The 17,338-nt window shown below is 28.7% G+C and overlaps 2 protein-coding genes across 2 annotated transcripts in view; one reads left to right on the top strand and one right to left on the bottom strand.

The window, feature by feature from the left end:
* The window catches only part of LOC107446773 (alpha-tocopherol transfer protein-like), a gene marked incomplete at its 5' end in the record, with an annotated part of 42,583 nt that overhangs the window by 2,371 nt on the left and 22,874 nt on the right, over positions 1-17,338 (bottom strand).
* On the top strand, positions 10,245-11,362 carry LOC107446772 (isatin hydrolase-like). The gene has a single exon (XM_043056028.2). It carries the CDS (start codon positions 10,287-10,289, stop codon positions 10,836-10,838), a length of 552 nt encoding a protein of 183 aa, XP_042911962.1. The 5' UTR covers positions 10,245-10,286; the 3' UTR covers positions 10,839-11,362.

Below are 17,338 nucleotides of genomic sequence, written 5' to 3'. Positions count from 1 at the left end.
AAGTTTTGAATGTAAGTATAGTTTTTTTTATGAATACATATTTATTATTTGCAGTCTTATTGTTTAAATATTAAGTTTAATTAAATTGCATTAAATGTGTTATTANCGTTGCAACGCACGCAGGGTACAGCTAGTTATTGAATAAAATAGAAAATCCGCTCACAAGCCAACGATCATCCAATCTACCGTAGCCTAAGTTTTGAATGTAAGTATAGTTTTTTTTTTATGAATACATATTTATTATTTGTAGTCTTATTGTTTAAATATTAAGTTTAATCAAATTGCATTAAATGTGTTATTATTTTCCAATTAAATTATTTCGGGTAAAAATTGATTTTTATGAAGCAGATAGAATTATTTTTTTAATCTTTTTTGTGCAGTAAAATAATTAAAAGGAAGAAAAAAGAGCAATTAAAAATGTTATGTTATTTATATTCATTAGTAGGAGCTAGGGATAGAAAAAGATAAATCACATTTGAATTCTGAAAATTGGAATTCTTTTTCCGTTTTTTGCTTTTTACTAAGCTTTTTATTTTGTGTTTGAAACTTAGTTTGAAATAGTATTTTTTTAAATTTTTTTTTTTTAGATTTTTTCAGCTGAAATTATTTTTAATAGATGTTATTTAATTGAAATTTCAAATATCAAATTCGATATTTCTTCGTAGGCTTTGTTTTTATAAGTCCAAACTGCAATCCTTTATGAACAAAAATGCACTAATGCTTATTTTATTGAAAATTTAGCATGTTTAAAAATAAAAAAGTTTCAGTTTTTTTTTTGATAAATAATTCTTTTTAGTTATTTTGTTGTACAGTCGTCCCCACTTAATCGCATGTCGGATAATTGAATAACCCGCTTATACGAATAAAATTTAATGGAACCCCCGCCTAATTGCATAGAGAAGTGGTACTGACTGAGTATCTTAACTGGTATCTTAACTGAGTGGTACTTTCAGTTAAGATAAAGATACAATAGGTGGTCACTTCAATAGGGACTTCTTATTCATTAGTAGGTGTTTGGGGTAAAGTTGAAAAGTTAATCAAATCTTGCTGCCAGTTTCATACATTGAAGTAAACGAATGGGTTTTTACCCCTCTTTGACTTACTTCACAAACACATAATTTAAAATGTAAAAAAAGGAATAGAGTGATTTGTCTTGTGATCCCCTCTTGATGCACTATTAACTTTGATAAGAAAAAAGTTTCAGAAACCTAACACACTAGTGTATAGAGTGTCTTTATCTTAAATAGAATAATTGCTTAACCCATTGAATAACTTTGAGTTGAGAGCAAAAAGGAATGATTTAAATTAATCGGAAAAAAGCAAAACAATGAATCTTAGAAGTAATAAATTTCGGAAAACCCTTAACTAAAATAGCGCATTAATTTAAATAGAGTATTAATTCAGAATTTCTCAAATTTCGAAGATTAAAAAAAATAAATAAGTAAAAGAAATTCTGAATGTGTTTGAAAGGAATACACACAAGTCATGAAATTTTTAGTAGAGCACTAAAAGGGAATATCTAGTTTTGATGAATTCAACGGGTATTAAAAACTCTTCAATTATAGATTTTTCGGAAGGGATCAATTAATATTTTAGTACCTACTTTATAGTTTTCACTAATATTGATTTATTTTTATGCAACTTTAAATGACATTTATATTTTATGATACTAACGAATACAGTTTTAATTATAATTGTTTATTGAACATAAAACTGAGCTTATTTAATCAAAATGCTATACTATGCATCAAATACCATTAAAAAGTAAAATTTCGTAAAAATTCAGAATTTTGGATTGAATATTGCACTGCCCTTTTAATCGAATAACCCGCTTAATTGCATAAATTTGGCTGGAACCGATGGTATTCCTTTAAGCGGGGTTGGCGTATTTCTTGTGTATTTAATTATTTACTGTTTTTATATTATCTTTTTTACTAAAATTAACAGTTTTTCATTTGTTTAAGTTAATTAGTAATAAAAGAACTTAATAATTTTGTAATTATGTAAAAATTCAATTCGCAGTTTTGTATTAAAAATGCTTTCATAAGTTTTTATTGTTAAATCTATTAGCGTTAACTGCACCAATGACAGTTGAGACAAATGAAAGAATTTTCAGCAATGTGAAATTGATTCAAAACTATTTTCGAACAACAATGACCACTGAACGCCTAAATTCACTGCTTTTATTCAAAGCAGAAAAAGATATTGTTGACAATATTAAGGTTTATAAATTGGCAGAATATTTTTCACTTTTAAAACAACGTCGAAGTAAATTTAAGTAGTTAATATAACATAACGTAATTTTACTAATATCTTAATTCATAATTTAAATGGCAAATTTTTTCAATGTTTTCCTACATTTTTTTTATTTTTTAAAAAAATGAAAGGTCAATTTACTTTTGAATGAATTTTGTTTTGAATGAATATCTTAAAGAAGTCTGTTTTTGCTGATTATGACTTACTTTATTATCTTCAAACAGTTGCTTTAATTAGCTTATGGTAACAACGTTTAGAAGAAGCGAAAGATACATTTTAATTACTAAGTGATTTTTCAAAAAATATTTAAATCTAAAGTAAAAAGTATTTCAAAGTTGCATTGAAAACAATTAAATTTACAACTTTATTTTTTTAAATTATTTCCACAAATTATTATTGCTTAATGTTACTGAAAACTTATTTTAATTGAAGAGGTTTCAGTTTATTTAAAAATAGTTTTTTTTCTTTAATATTTTGTTACCATTTTAATAATTAAAATCAATGTAACAAGCTTATTTTTTTGTATTATTTTAAACAAATACTGGTACTATTTAGTTATCAATAATACCGCATTTTTCACCTATGGCGGTTGCATTTTTAAGTGCTGTAAAAATTATTTCGATGAATAGCATTATGTTTATAACTAGTCGAAATGATTTCAAAATAAACTTTGGAAGCTCAAGTTTTGTGGCGCATTTGAACTCTTTTATTTGATTTGTTTTACCTTTGATTATCAAGCTTTAGCCATATACAAATTGTATATATATATATACACTGCTCAAAAAAATTAGGGGAGCACATGGCTCCCCTAATTTTTTTGAGCAGTGTAACTAGTCAATGAAAAAAAATGGATTTTATGTGGTTTTCTAAAGTATCTTCGAATTCTGCAACCAAAAAACACAGAAATTATGGAAGATCCGTAGTTGATATCCCTGCGTGAAGTTCAAGCTTTTATTTTAATAAAATAAAGCAAATAAATGACTTATCACGTATATAAGACAGTGACTAATTTCACAGTTCTTGCTNAGTCGCTTTTAACGAGCAAGACCCGGTTTTAGCGAGCAATATTTTTCTGTCTTGCAATCTTTTTTCTCATCTTTCTAGTCTTTCTTTCTTATCTTTTTTTCAAAATGATAAGAAATGTGCGCGAAAAAAAAAAAAACGCGATTAAATTAATTAATGTAATTAGAGTAAGTAAGTATTAATTACATTTTAAGTAAATCCAATCATTTGACCTCCCAAGCCCCCCCCCCTCTTCTGGTTGCGCACCTGCCTTAAGCACCAGTTTATTACGAGCACTCGGATTTAACGAGTACATGTTACGGTCCCTTTGTGCTCGTTATAAACGAGTTCGACTGTACTACCACGAATTATATTTATAGATTATTTGTTGCCCTTCTCGATGGATTTAAGATATTAGATTTTTCAAATCATTTTTTTAGCTAAATAAAGGTTAACTGCATTATTCAGTTTTATCTGGCATAATGCTGTTTTTCAAGGCAACTATGATATCGAAGATTTATCACAGTCAAGCTACTATCTCCTATACTTGTAGCATTTGTTCGAGGGACCGTAAGAAATCTATTATAAAAATGCATAGTATTGGTGTCAGTAATATTATGGCGAATTTTTACCGTATCTCGTAACGAATAAGTACATTTACTCCATCAATTTAGCTTTTTTGGTTTTATTTCAATTAGTACCCATCTCCAAAAATAATTAAACATCATTGACATGAGTATTAGTTTACCAATTTTTAATGTTCTCTTGAACGAATTAGTTCCATTTTTCAATAATTTTTCCTTCTTAGTGCATGGCTTACTTCTTACTTAAAATTGTAACTATTACCAAAGTTAAATATCTCTGACGTCAATAATTATATCGGCGTTTTAATGTAATACTTTTTCTTCAACAAATTAAAATTACCTTTTCAATTAATTTTGCTTCTTTGTTCAAAACATTAATTTCAATTATCCTTGATTGAAAATTATTTAGTTTTATACAAACCCGTTTTAAAAGCATAACAGTAAACAAAATAAACGCATGGTTACCAATAACCTTAAAAATATTAATCAGGTGACGTGGTCTGCTTATGCTAGCCTGATCACAATATATACTGCGCTGGTTTATCCTGCACTGATGTTTTTTTTTAACGTTTAATGCCACTGAAGTTAAATACACAGGTAGATCACCTGTTGTGAAAATAAAATTTTTTGTTCAATTATCGAAATATTTTTTTTAAATAAATATGAAAAATAATTCTACTACTTATAACTAACTGGATTTTTTTTTGTGGGGGGAGAATCTTTTTTAACCCGTGACTAAAGACATCTATTAATGCATTTGATTTGATTTAAAAAAAAAAAGCTAAAGCCAGTAGTCAAGAAACGATTGAAACTTGTATTTCCATATTGTCACTAGCACTGAGCTCCAGTTAAATAAAGCTTGATGTTCAAAATTTCGACTGACAATAAATTTCCCTAATCAATAATATTGCGATAAATTCTGTTTATAGCGATCAGGGAACGATTGAAGCTAGCGTTGGCAACTCTAGCAGAGATTTCGCACTGATAAACATGGAAGGGAGTAGAAACGCAGTGAAACAAGATAAAGATTCCAGGACTGCATACTGTTCATACAGATCAATGACGCAATAATATGCTATTTTATACGTATTAATTCAAATTCAAAACCTAATAAATCTATTGGTCACGATGTGTTAGATCACTGGAATTTTCTTTGAGAATTCAAAAGGTAATGTACTCATTTGGAAAACGTTTTTTTCTTCTACTTTTCCGTGTTACCTGAAACTTTTCTTAATACCATACATGATTGTTAACCCCAACATCACGATACAAGATATACGTTATTTATAACTTGTTTGCACAGTTGTATTCCAACTTCAGTAAATGCTTCATCATAATTACTATTCTCCAATCAACACTCGCGATTTAGGTTGTAAAAAAATTTACTCCTTTTCATAGAAAACCCACAAATATAAGGTTTACAATTACTAGAAGGAAATTCGTTTGTAATAATTGCATGATTTTAAAATATTTCACGAATATTTTTTATATTCTATTTCGATTTTAAAATGAAATTGTTTCATGTCTTATTATTCACATTTTTAAGTTTACATTTTACTAATGCTAGGCGTAAAAGTAGAACGTTAATTGATATGACTTATGTATTTGATGAAACTACGCTGCGTTATCCAGTATTCAGCAAATACAAAATTGAAAAATTAGTTAAAGGTCCCAACAAAGATTTGGTAACAAAATGGTAAGTATTGTCTTCAGCTTTCGTACAAACTTTTTATAAACTGCTTAATTTTTCCCCCGTTGCATTCTTGATATGTAACTTTTCGCTTTCAGGCCTAGCATTCACTAATGCTAGGCCTGAAAGCAAAAAGTTAACTAAAAGCAAAAAGTTAATTGATATGATTTTTGTATTTCATGAAACTTCGTTATATTATCTAATATTTAATGAGTACAAAATTGAAAAGTTGGTTAAAGGCCCCAACAAAAATTTGGTAACAAAATGGTAAGTATTGACTTTCTTACGAATTTTTCATAATCGACGTAATTTTACCCCCAATTCATATTCTGACTTCAGATAATTCCTGAATAATAATAGCTCATAAAATCTTTTTAATTTTTAAAATATATGTTACGAAGTGTAGTTTTGTTGCTCTTTTGAATATTATTTTATGTTATGAAAGCTTCAATAATTGTTCTTATTTTAATCAAGACTGGGCATTTTACTAACCGTTAAAACTTTTTAAATATTTATAACAAAATAAGTAAAAAGCAAGTGAAATGGTTTTTATCGTCAGTAGAAGAAAATAATTTAAAACATAATGCTATAAATAAAAGGAATTTTAATAATAATAGGAATTTTAATAATTATTATCACCACCACTTTTATTTAAATATATCAATTAAAATTTTATATGCTATAATCAGGGATGTCAACATGCTCCAAACATCAAATAAATATTTTAAAGTGGTAGCTTATGAATTGTAATTCTTTATTAAATAGATTTTTATCCACCACTACTTCTAAATAATTCGTACACGTATATAATTCACCACTTTATAGCATTTACATACCCTCCAACTTATGAGGATTTTGAAAATAATTCTTTCTAGTGATAGCGAACCAAAGCAGAAATTTTTAAAGCAAATGGATCTCTCATAAAACTTTTATCAGAACTTAAGAATCTAGCCATATGGCCTGCACTTTTATAAGTAATAGTGGACAAGTTACGCTAAAATTAATTTTTCTTAAATATTAAGACATTAATTTTGTTACCGTCTGAAAAGAAGATTTCTGAAACTACGGAAATTCCGTAGCAGTTGGAGGGTATGCATTTATGTCATGCTATGCCTTTTATAAAGCAAAAATAGTCGAGTATTAGCAAAATTTAATTGATAGTTTTTTACCGTTTTTTTAAATTATATTGGCATGTCCGGAGCAGTTGGCATCTCTGCATAATCAGTGGTCGGAAGCAGCGCACTACAAGTAGTAAAACTACTGTAGTCGCTAATTTTATTGTAGTTTGTAGTATTGTGAGCAGTGCGATACAAAAGAATGTAGTTTGAAGAGATTCCAGAAAATTACTTTTTATGTTAATTTAGTCAAGGAACAGAGTTCTAACACAATTAATTTATGGAATTTGATGGGAACAAATTTTCACGCTTCCATCAATGGATGCAATTAAAAATGCCCCTGTGACTGTGAGTTATCAAAAATTGTATGTTTAGAAAATTGTATAACTAATATTTAAACTAGCGATTACGAATAATAGATAATTTATCAATTAGGTCACATACGAATGCATACTCGTGTAACGCATATGTTATTTTAAAGGAAGGGAACATATTTTCGATGTACCTAATTTCTTAGAAGAAATAAAAGAGCATTAAGCACTAAACAAAATTGATAATATTTTGTAGTTTCCTAACATTTCTCAAATTAAATATTCGCTGTGGAGAAATCATAAAATGTTATTTTGTGTAAAATGTTAAGGCTTGCTTAACAAATTTAAAAAAAAATATTTTAGATTACAAACTGGCTCGTGTGAACATGAATAAATATTTTATCATGATTCCTTATTTGTTATTCAAAACCATTTTGAACATGGTAGTAAATTATGTTCTCCGGGAAAGTTCACTTCCCTAAAGTAGTAAAGTAGCTGCTATTTCAAAAGTTGCTTGTAGCCACTACATTTAAAAAAAAAGTAGTTGCAGCTGTAGTTAACTACATTTGTAATAAAATAGTTGTAGTAAACTACAAAAATAATGTAGTTTTTTCGAGCACTGGACATAATAATGCTTACTGTCCATACGTTCTATGTACAATTTAAAAGAAATTAACACTATACTGCACAATTATGGGTCAAACTGAAGACAGCATAAATCTAAACTTTGTCAAAAATTAAATAATTTTAAATTGTATTTATTTTTTAGAATTATTTTCTTACTTTATCCTGTAGGCTTAAATTTTAAGTTTAAGAAAAGAACACTAACTTATAACCAAAAAAAGGATTGACCAAACTCAGTTTTAAAAGTTTCTGTATTTAAATTTGACGAAACAAATTTTCAAAGAATAAAATGCATCGAAAACTATTCACAAATCTAAATTAGTTACTGAATACTGGGCAGATAATTTATCACAGGTTAGCATGAAAACTAGATCCAATTTCTCTCCAAAATGTTTCTTTTTTTATTTTTTATTTATTTTGTTCTATAATTCCATTTGCTGCAGTAGGATTCATACCTAAGAAACTCGAGAATTAGAAAAATTCTCGTTCAGGCGATTGCGCAATCTAAGTTCATGATTAGTATGATAAAATAAAATAAATGCATATTGCTTTCAGAATTTTTTTTTCTACCTGAGAAGTAGAAATATATGTTTATCTAACGTTGAACTTTAAAGAACTTTGCTTCTCTTCCTTTTGACCTAATACAATGTTCCAAAGGCATCATCATATCTATTTTCTTCAGCTGTTCACGATTTAGTAATGATTTTACAGCATTAGAATATTTGTGGTATTTTAAGTTAAGTTTCTTAAGAGTCACTGCCTTCCTCTTCATTTCTTTATTTTCAAAATTGTTTTCAGTATTTCACATTCCATATTTATCGTTAAACCCCATTGGAAAATGAAAAATTTGACTGAAAATTGTAATTATGAAAAAATTTTTGTCCGCCAAGCCCGCCAATCGTTCCGTTTGTGTGGAAATTACAGGTTTAACACGTTCACTCCGGGGTAACCTACCGGTGGGTCACGCTGGATTGCTTCATCGGGTGGCGCACCGGAGTAAAAGCTGGTAACAAATAAATTTCATTTTATAGTTTTTTTCCGGGAATAATAAAAATCCATAACTACCAATTGTTTTTAACGGATGCGATTTTTATATTGAATTGCTTCTTCGCCGTGATAAATTTCCTTACAGTGAATTGTTATTGTTAAGAATAGATGAACTCCTCCCGAATATTTTCTAATATTGAAATAGTTCTTCTACCAGTATTTTCTCTTTTCCGTCTCGCTTTCAGGCGCAAAAGCCGGCGGGAACGTGTTAAATCGCGCCGTTACCCTAGGTGTATTTTTCTTAATGTCCTTCTCTAATTTGCTCTATCTGTTCTTCCATTTAACAAAGGGTTATAAACCATAATTGAGCAAGCAAGCCCGCGAATGTATGTAACACCAATTTAATTTTAATGTTTCATATAAAATTAACAAGATTTTTTATAAATGCGAAGTGATAGCTGAAAGTTAATCTTCTCTCTATCTAAATATATTAAATCCCGCTCAAGTTCATCACTTGTAGGCAAAATTTTGATGGTCCTCTTAATATCTTTGACATTCAGAGTAAAAATGATATAACTGACAGTTAAACAACCAGTTTTACCGGTTTTTGTGGATGGGGTAGTACTGGTTTAATTTATTTAATTCAATACTTTTAATTTATTTAAATCACTACTTAATTCAATACGAAAATTATATTGTTAGATAATTCGATAAATTGGATTTGTTAAATTGAAGTGAAAGAAAAATAAGTTAGTCAAACTAGCCATGACCACATGTAAGCTAAAGCTTTTTATTTTTTTCCATTACGAATCTGCACAATTGCATATATGATTCGTCCGTTCCGAAAAGATTTTTCAAATGATCAGCTAATAAAAAGGGGATTTAATTGATTTTGCAAGTATGCCAGGAATGCCAATTGTTTTATTTTCTGCAAAATATTTTATTACGAGATAGAGAATTACAAACCAAACTCGCCGAATTATTGTGAATTTCGCCCTCTCTTTAAAAGATTCTTCACAAGATAATTGCGACACTTCTCATTTTATTAGAATTTATAGGCTCTGGAAAAAATAATTCTTACAAAACCAAAATTTTTTATTCCACTGGAAAACAAGATTGCTTACAAAGTGAGACAAGTTGGCATCTCTGTCTTGTTATTTGACAGGTGTTGAATATACAGGGATGGTTTACTTAACAAATTTGCTTTTATCATAAATTTTCTATAATGCCATGGTGGGTCCGTGGATAGAGCTCTGGCCTCCCGATGAGGTGCCCCTAGCGATGAGGTTTGAACCCTAGCGATGGCTGGACGATAAGAATTCTGAATTTCGGTTTGCTCCGACCACTCTGCTAAAATAAAATATCCTCAGTGGTAGACGGATAATGGGTTTTAGAGGCCCCTTGCTGTCATGCTATACATGAGAGGTTTCGTGATTTCCTTCTCCAACCAAACAAAACTCGGATAAAGTTCAATCAAAAAGTTCTGTACAAAGGCACATTTCTTCCTATACTTAATCCAGGAGTCCCCCGGGCTTCTGGATTGGTTCAAATTCACAAGGCCTCGGAGTTGAAATATTGATAGTCGTAAGCTCAAAACTGGATCGGCTATTCAATGACAGTTATAAAAAAATACCTATCATACAATTTTATTATTTTATTTTTATTTTAGGCTTCAATATGATTATTTCTCAACCTACCCACGCACACTGGTACGCACATGGATGCTCCGGCACATGTTGTCAAAGGAGAAATTACTGTTGATGAGATACCAGCCCGTTCCTTCTTCGGGAAAGCAGCAGTCATCGACATAACTAGAAAAGCATCACTTAGTCCTGACGCTGTAGCTACCGTTGAGGATGTCATGAACTGGGAACGCACTACACAGAGGAGTTTGAATGGGACAATAGTTTTATTGAACTCTGGTTGGGGCCACAAATGGAACGACCGTGATGCTTTTCTCGGATCCACAAGCGATGACACCTCAACATTGCATTTTCCAGGATTCTCACCAGAAGCTTGTAAGTGGATGACGGAGTATAGAAGTATCAAAGGAGTGGGCTCTGATACCGCGTCCATTGATCCAGGTACCAGCACCAGTTCACCCTGCCACGGTTATGTACTAAGGCATAGATTGTTTATATTAGAAAATGTAGCCAATATTGGTGAAATTCCAATTTCAGGTGCTACACTTTATGTATTTCCAATGAAAATTGGTAAAGGTAGTGGGGCACCAACTCGAATAGTTGCATCAGTGCGTATTAAAAATTGATGAATGCGAGCAGTTTCAATGGGGAAAACAAAAAAAGAGGGTTCGAAAATTATGAAACGAAATCAAGTTGCGCTATAAAGAATTAAATATTTATAGTCTAACTAATAATGGTGCGAAAAATTGGATATACGATTCAACCTCTCGGGAGCGACCACCCTCTGTTCCACAGTAAAATTCTCGTTAATGGAGGTTGGTCGTTCTTAGGGGTTATCTCCATTGATTTCAAAATGCTATAGAACGTACTTGATTTTTGCAAGTGATTTTTATTTTACTCAGTGTCATTTCCTTGGAGCGGAAATTCCACTCGTGTAGGCGTAATGAAAACCAGATCGATGAACAAAACTCATCGTCGATAAAAATGATCCATACTGATATAATTATGAGTAAAAACAAATTTTTCAATTATGAATAAGAGAACTATTTTTAAATCAATAAACAATTACGTTTTTTTGTCTTAGTTGTCATTTAATTTATATCATAAATATTATTTAACTTTAATAAAAAATTGGAAAGTGTTTGTTTGATATGTTAAGTTTTTTTCATGCTAATTGTTTCTCTAATTTGGCTTTCAGCTCGAAAAATAAATCTTCGATAATATCGTCCCTAGTGCACTCTGACCGCAACATGAGGTTGTCGTTCTCTTTCGTCAAAAAGAGTTCTCCAAATAAGAGCCTCCCACAAATATTTTGAATACATTTGAATCTACTTAATAATTTTTTGATGATTTTTTTTTTGTTCCTTATTTGAATTTTGCCGGTCGCTAGGAGAAGTATGTTTTGATGGTCTATGGAAAAAATACCAAGTCTGTGGAAGAGATTCCATACCTCCCATAATTTGCTGTAAATAGAGGAGGTCACTACGCAGAAGGACGTTTAACTGTGATTGTATAAATAATTTGAAAATTCAAATTCCCTTTCGTCGCGAGAATCAAAACAGTGTAAAAATCACAAATTCAAAAAAATTTCCAAAATAATCTAATTAAAAATTTGGTCCACCACTTTTTTTTTAACAAAGGATCAATTTAAATATAAAGTTTTCCGATAATAGGAGCGATAAAAGTTATTGTTAAAATTTAATATTAAGAAGATCATTAATAATGAACTTCCCGTTCATGTTCGTTCATTTGAATTCGCTACTTGCTTTATAGATTATGTTTAATTCTGTTTTCGCTTTACATTTTATATTCTGTATTCAAGTGTTATTTTTACTTATTATGTTCTATTTTATTTGTTGTAATTTTTGTAAAAATTTTAGTGCTCCTCACACTATTGTATTGATATGATACTTTGCTTTGTCTATATTGATACAATATTAGAAAGCGCTCTTTTTGCGATATAATCGTGTGGGCTGATGAAAGGATTAAATCTTTTATTTTCCGGATTTTTTTAAAAAAATTTATCCCTTTTTTTCGAATTTTAATAATTATTTTTCCCCCAGTTGTTTGTTATTTTTTTTATTATTATTATTCTATCTTTTCCTTCTTTTTTTCACANTAAGTATAAAAGGTAAGGGTTAAAGTATAGTTTGTCACGTCCTGTAGCATACTTCAAATCGGAGAAGTTTGCATTTGTAAGCGGACTTTCTTGAAGTAAACAAAGTATAATTAAGTGCAGAATTTTTAATTGATAATTCTAATCAAACAGTTTCCTTTTTATTTTAGTGGAGGATAAATTAAATTTTTGAAGTATGGAAGTAGGTTTAACTTATGGATGTACAGAACTTATAAGGCTATAATATAAAAAATTAAATTTTTGGTTTAAAAAACATTCTTTCCTTCCACTTTTAATCTTTGAACTACTGCTTTTAAAGAAACGCCTATTTTTCATGAAGAAGTCAATCTAGATGATTTATAAATAAGCTTATTCTGAATTAAACTGAGTTCATCAGCGTAATGGGATATTTTCGTGTAAATAAAGCATGCAGAAGAAAGTAGGCGTTAATTTTCCTAGCATATAAAGTATTGAACATATGACATCATAAGTGGAAAAATAATCTTAATTCAAGAAAATTTTAGCCATTAAACAACAGATAATAGATATTCAAAAAGCAAAAGAAAAAAAGAAATTATTTTCCCGCTATCGGGCATTTTTGATTGTATTCCAATACAATAATTTTACTTTTTAAAAACCTTACCAATATATGTTTTAAATTTTAAAGTAAATATAATTAAAAAAAATAAATTATAATGAAATATCCTGTCGGCTTGTAAAAACTAAAACTCGGGGAGTTTTACTTCAGAGAAATTAATTACCCTGGGTATGAATTTCATTATACAGAACGAGTAAATATAACAAGCTGATTCCATTCTATATCTATAGAGGTGGGCAAAACTGCTACTCCTCAGTCATTGTTACTACTGCTACTGGGACCCAAAAGTAACAGTGACTGTGACTAATTCGATATAGAATAGTGCTAATCGATATTTTATATCGATTAATCGTTTTAGTTTATCTAAAAATTATATAAATTTATCGCTTAGGTAAATTAATAAATGATCGATATAATTGGTTTTTTAGTAAAATTAATCGATATAATTAGTTTATAGTAAAATTAATCTGTATCATCAATTTTTAGTGTAGTTAATTAAAATAATTAATCGTTATACTGAGTAGTCATTTTTATGATAAGTGATGATTTTTAATAATCAATGTATATCGTAGTACGCAGTACAGTTGTATGATTTTATTAACCTAAGTGGGACGTTATTTAATTCTTATAATATGTCAAAATAACGTGAGAAAAGCTTTTATCTCAGATAAAATATTAAATAAAAACTCATAATTCTTCGTGTTACTAATGTTCGCGTTACATAATTTTATTACAGTGAAATCCAATCTCTAAATTTTTGTAGTTGAGTTATTGGCATTTAAAAACGATGAATGATGACATTAATTCAATATTTTATGTTAAAGAATACTGATTTCTTCATTAAATGTACAGTAAAATGCGAACTTAATCGCAAGTAAATTTTTAGTAATATTGTCAAACAAAAAATATCACCGTATTGATGAAATTCTTCGTAGTTTTTCAGCATTTTATGAAAAATTTTTCTCCTTTATGAACGAAAAGAATGCATGGTATGAAAACAAAAATTTATTTATTTTTGTTGTTATGATGAGGAATTTCGATATTTCCATAATTTTGCGTTTATTTTATCCTTGACTGGTAGCATTAATTTCGTACACCAGGATGTGTTATAAGGTCCAACAGATGGCACCACTAAACATTTCCCTTTAAATTTTGCTGTTAGGAAAGGGAAAAAAACACTTAGTTTTAATTTTTTTAATTGATGTAAAATATTCAACTGCTTTATCCGATTATTATTCATATTTATTTCAGCAAATTAGAATTAATCAATATTTTTGTGAAGCATGTATAGACGTGCTATGAGTAATAATTGAACTCTAGAGTATTAAATGACGACTGTCCTAGAGTTCAAAACGAAAAAAAAGAAGGAAAATAATCGACTTCAAAAACGAATTATCACCAAAGCGCTCAATACTTAAAAGAAGTATCAATTTAATAAGTATCAATACTTAAAAGAATTTAGATTTTGGCTTTTTCGTTGCCATGGCTTTTACATCGATCTTGGACTTTCTCTCTACAAAATAGGCGAGAACGGAATTTTTTTTTTTTAAATCTTATTATTTAAAAAAAATTATTTAAAATTTTAATTACTTTTTAATGAATATTGAAGAAGGAAATAATAACAAATATTGTAAAGCGATAATTTACGTCTTTTTCGCAGAAGTGTTTAAGTTGAGTTTTGTAAGTTTCGTTCATGTTGTGACAAATTTCGATTTAATTGTATATTTAGTTAACTGTATAGAACAGATCTTCATAAATTATAAAATGTATAATATAAAATAAATAATGAATAATAAAAAATGTATAATAAATTTTAAAAATAAAGGAGTAAAGAAACCATTTTATACAGTTTTCACAAATTTGTACCTCATTATTTTATTCTTTATTGAAGCATATGTTCAAAAAAAGAAAAAAAATTGACATGGCACCAATAAGCCAATTATAAAGGAAAAATTTTATTGTTTGTTAAATGATTAAAGAAAAACTAAATGTGGAAAGTATATAATAAGTCGTAACCATAATTATATTCATATTATGCTTCATTTTTTACACTACGTTCATATTAATGAAACGTTCTGTTATAATTAAAAAAGGCCCAAAGACGAATTATTTTTTTGCTGAAACCTCTCTTTCATTAAAAAAAAATAATAATGAAAAGTATTAATAAAAATTAGAATCGAATAATTTTCTTTTCTTTTTTTTTATTATTATTATTATTTTTAAATATGTCCTATAACATAACTTTATGGTACTAAAGAAGATTTTCTACAGATCTTGCAAACTTTCAAAAATCTGAAATAATGACATCCTTTATATAATAGAAAACCTTTCGATTATGTGAAAGATTGAATACCATCAAAAATAAGTAATTTAAATTACAAAAAAGTATAATTTTATTCGAATTATCAAATATTAAAGCATTCTTAACATTATAAAACAAATTATATTTAAACTAAAAATTTGATACAATCTTCAAATTAAAGAAATATTTATTGCAACTTAACTAATATGACTTATAAAAAATATTAAAAAAAGTGAAAATAATCAAGTTGCAAATCACTCAAAATGATTTCTAATATACTAATTAAATATCAATTCAAAATAAAAAGGCAATTATCTTTGTTTAATAAGAAACAACTCTAATTGCAAAGTTGCATTTTAAATTATACACAATTTTGAATTTCGAAACAAAAATATCAATTCAAAATAAAAAGCAATTATCTTTGTTTAATAAGAAACATCTCTAATTGCAAATTTACATTTTAAATTATGTACAATTTTGAATTTCGAAACAAAAATTTAATGAATGAGAAAAGCAGAAAAAAATGCTCAGATTATTTTAGCTCTTTTAATTGTAGAAGCATATGCCTTTCTGTTTTATGCCTTATGGGTAGCATTGATTAATAACAATTAATTGACTATTTACTTTTTCTTTAAACTCATACAAAGAACAGATGTTCAGCTAGTTAAAAATATGTTCGGAGTGATTAATACGTTTCGAATTTATTTGAATTTCGTAGTTTTTATACCTTAGTTTATATCCGTCGTTGTACAGCCGACCCAATTTTGGGTTTACGACTACTAATGTTTGACTCTGTAGCCTTGTCATTTTGAACCAATCCAGAAGACAATGAAACTCCTGGATTAGTACTCCCACAAGTATGATTTGTTGTGGGAACATTCACCATTTGCTACACTTGTCATTGGTCGGCGGGGATCGAACCCATGACCACTTGGACATGAGCTCAGTGCCCTATCTACCAGGCTATCCCGGACCTGAATTTCGTAGTTGACTTTGTAAAATATAGTAGTTAGAAAAATCCAGTCAAATCTTATGACATGCATTTTTTTAACTAAAATATATTTTTTTAAACAGATATTTGGAAATATGCTTATTTTTCCTATCGTACATTACAAGTGATGTACATTTTAATTTAGCCCTTTCGTTGCGGAAGTGTTGTCTACTCCTATAAAGTGACGCTGACGCCACTGTATGATGCACCACAACACAAAATGTGCACAATGCATGCTAAATTTTTGAAGAATTATACTTTTTGTATATTGCTTCTGGAGAAAGAATTTCTAAATCTCCTAAATTTAACACACACAGTAGGGATATATATATATATATATATTAAAAAATCTTCAAATCAAAATAAAAATTTTTTATATTTGAACTATTTTATGAAAAGCAAATTTAAATCGAGTCATTCTGCAGTTGGGGTGGATTAAAAGTACAATGAATACGAGAGAAGATGAAAGATGTTAATATTTTATCATTTTTGAGAAATAGGAAAATGTTGCGGTTAATCTTTGATAACTTCTTAGACTAGAGTAGTAATATAAGGATAAATCTGGGGCAACATTATGTTATTGTCACGTTATTGCATATGTTATTGTCACGAGAATTTATATTTCCTGCAAAAATTTTTGGACGATAATAAACATCTTACAAATAATCTGTTTTATTGACTAGGAAAAATTTGTCACGTTATATCGCGAAATATGGCTAATCTGTATTCAGCAGTAGTTTGTCTTATACTTACATAATCTCTCTTGTTACTTACATTATCAAGACTTAATTCTAATAGGTCACACGGCGTATCTAACGGAAATTTCTGTTACCGAATAAAAAATTTCTTTTGACCTTGACCCTTCTTTTTGACCCTTGATCTGGCCTGAAAGCGAGACTGAAAAGAGAAAACACTAGTAATGGAGCTATTACTATAGTAAATTAATTTCCGGAGGAGTAAACCTAAGCAGAATTCAGAAAGGAAGTAATTTAATATATAAATTGTATCGGATAATAAAAAAGATAGTTATGGATATTTTATTATTCTCGAAAAAAGCTAAAATAAAATTTATTGGGTACCAGTTCTTACTCTCTTCTGTTTTGATATATTATGACTTTC

The sequence above is a fragment of the Parasteatoda tepidariorum genome, chromosome 9 (assembly GCF_043381705.1).
Source record: "Parasteatoda tepidariorum isolate YZ-2023 chromosome 9, CAS_Ptep_4.0, whole genome shotgun sequence".
Classification (NCBI taxonomy): domain Eukaryota; kingdom Metazoa; phylum Arthropoda; class Arachnida; order Araneae; family Theridiidae; genus Parasteatoda; species Parasteatoda tepidariorum.
The sequence above is the reverse complement of the archived record's forward strand: the minus strand, read 5'-3'. Positions and strand labels throughout refer to the sequence as shown.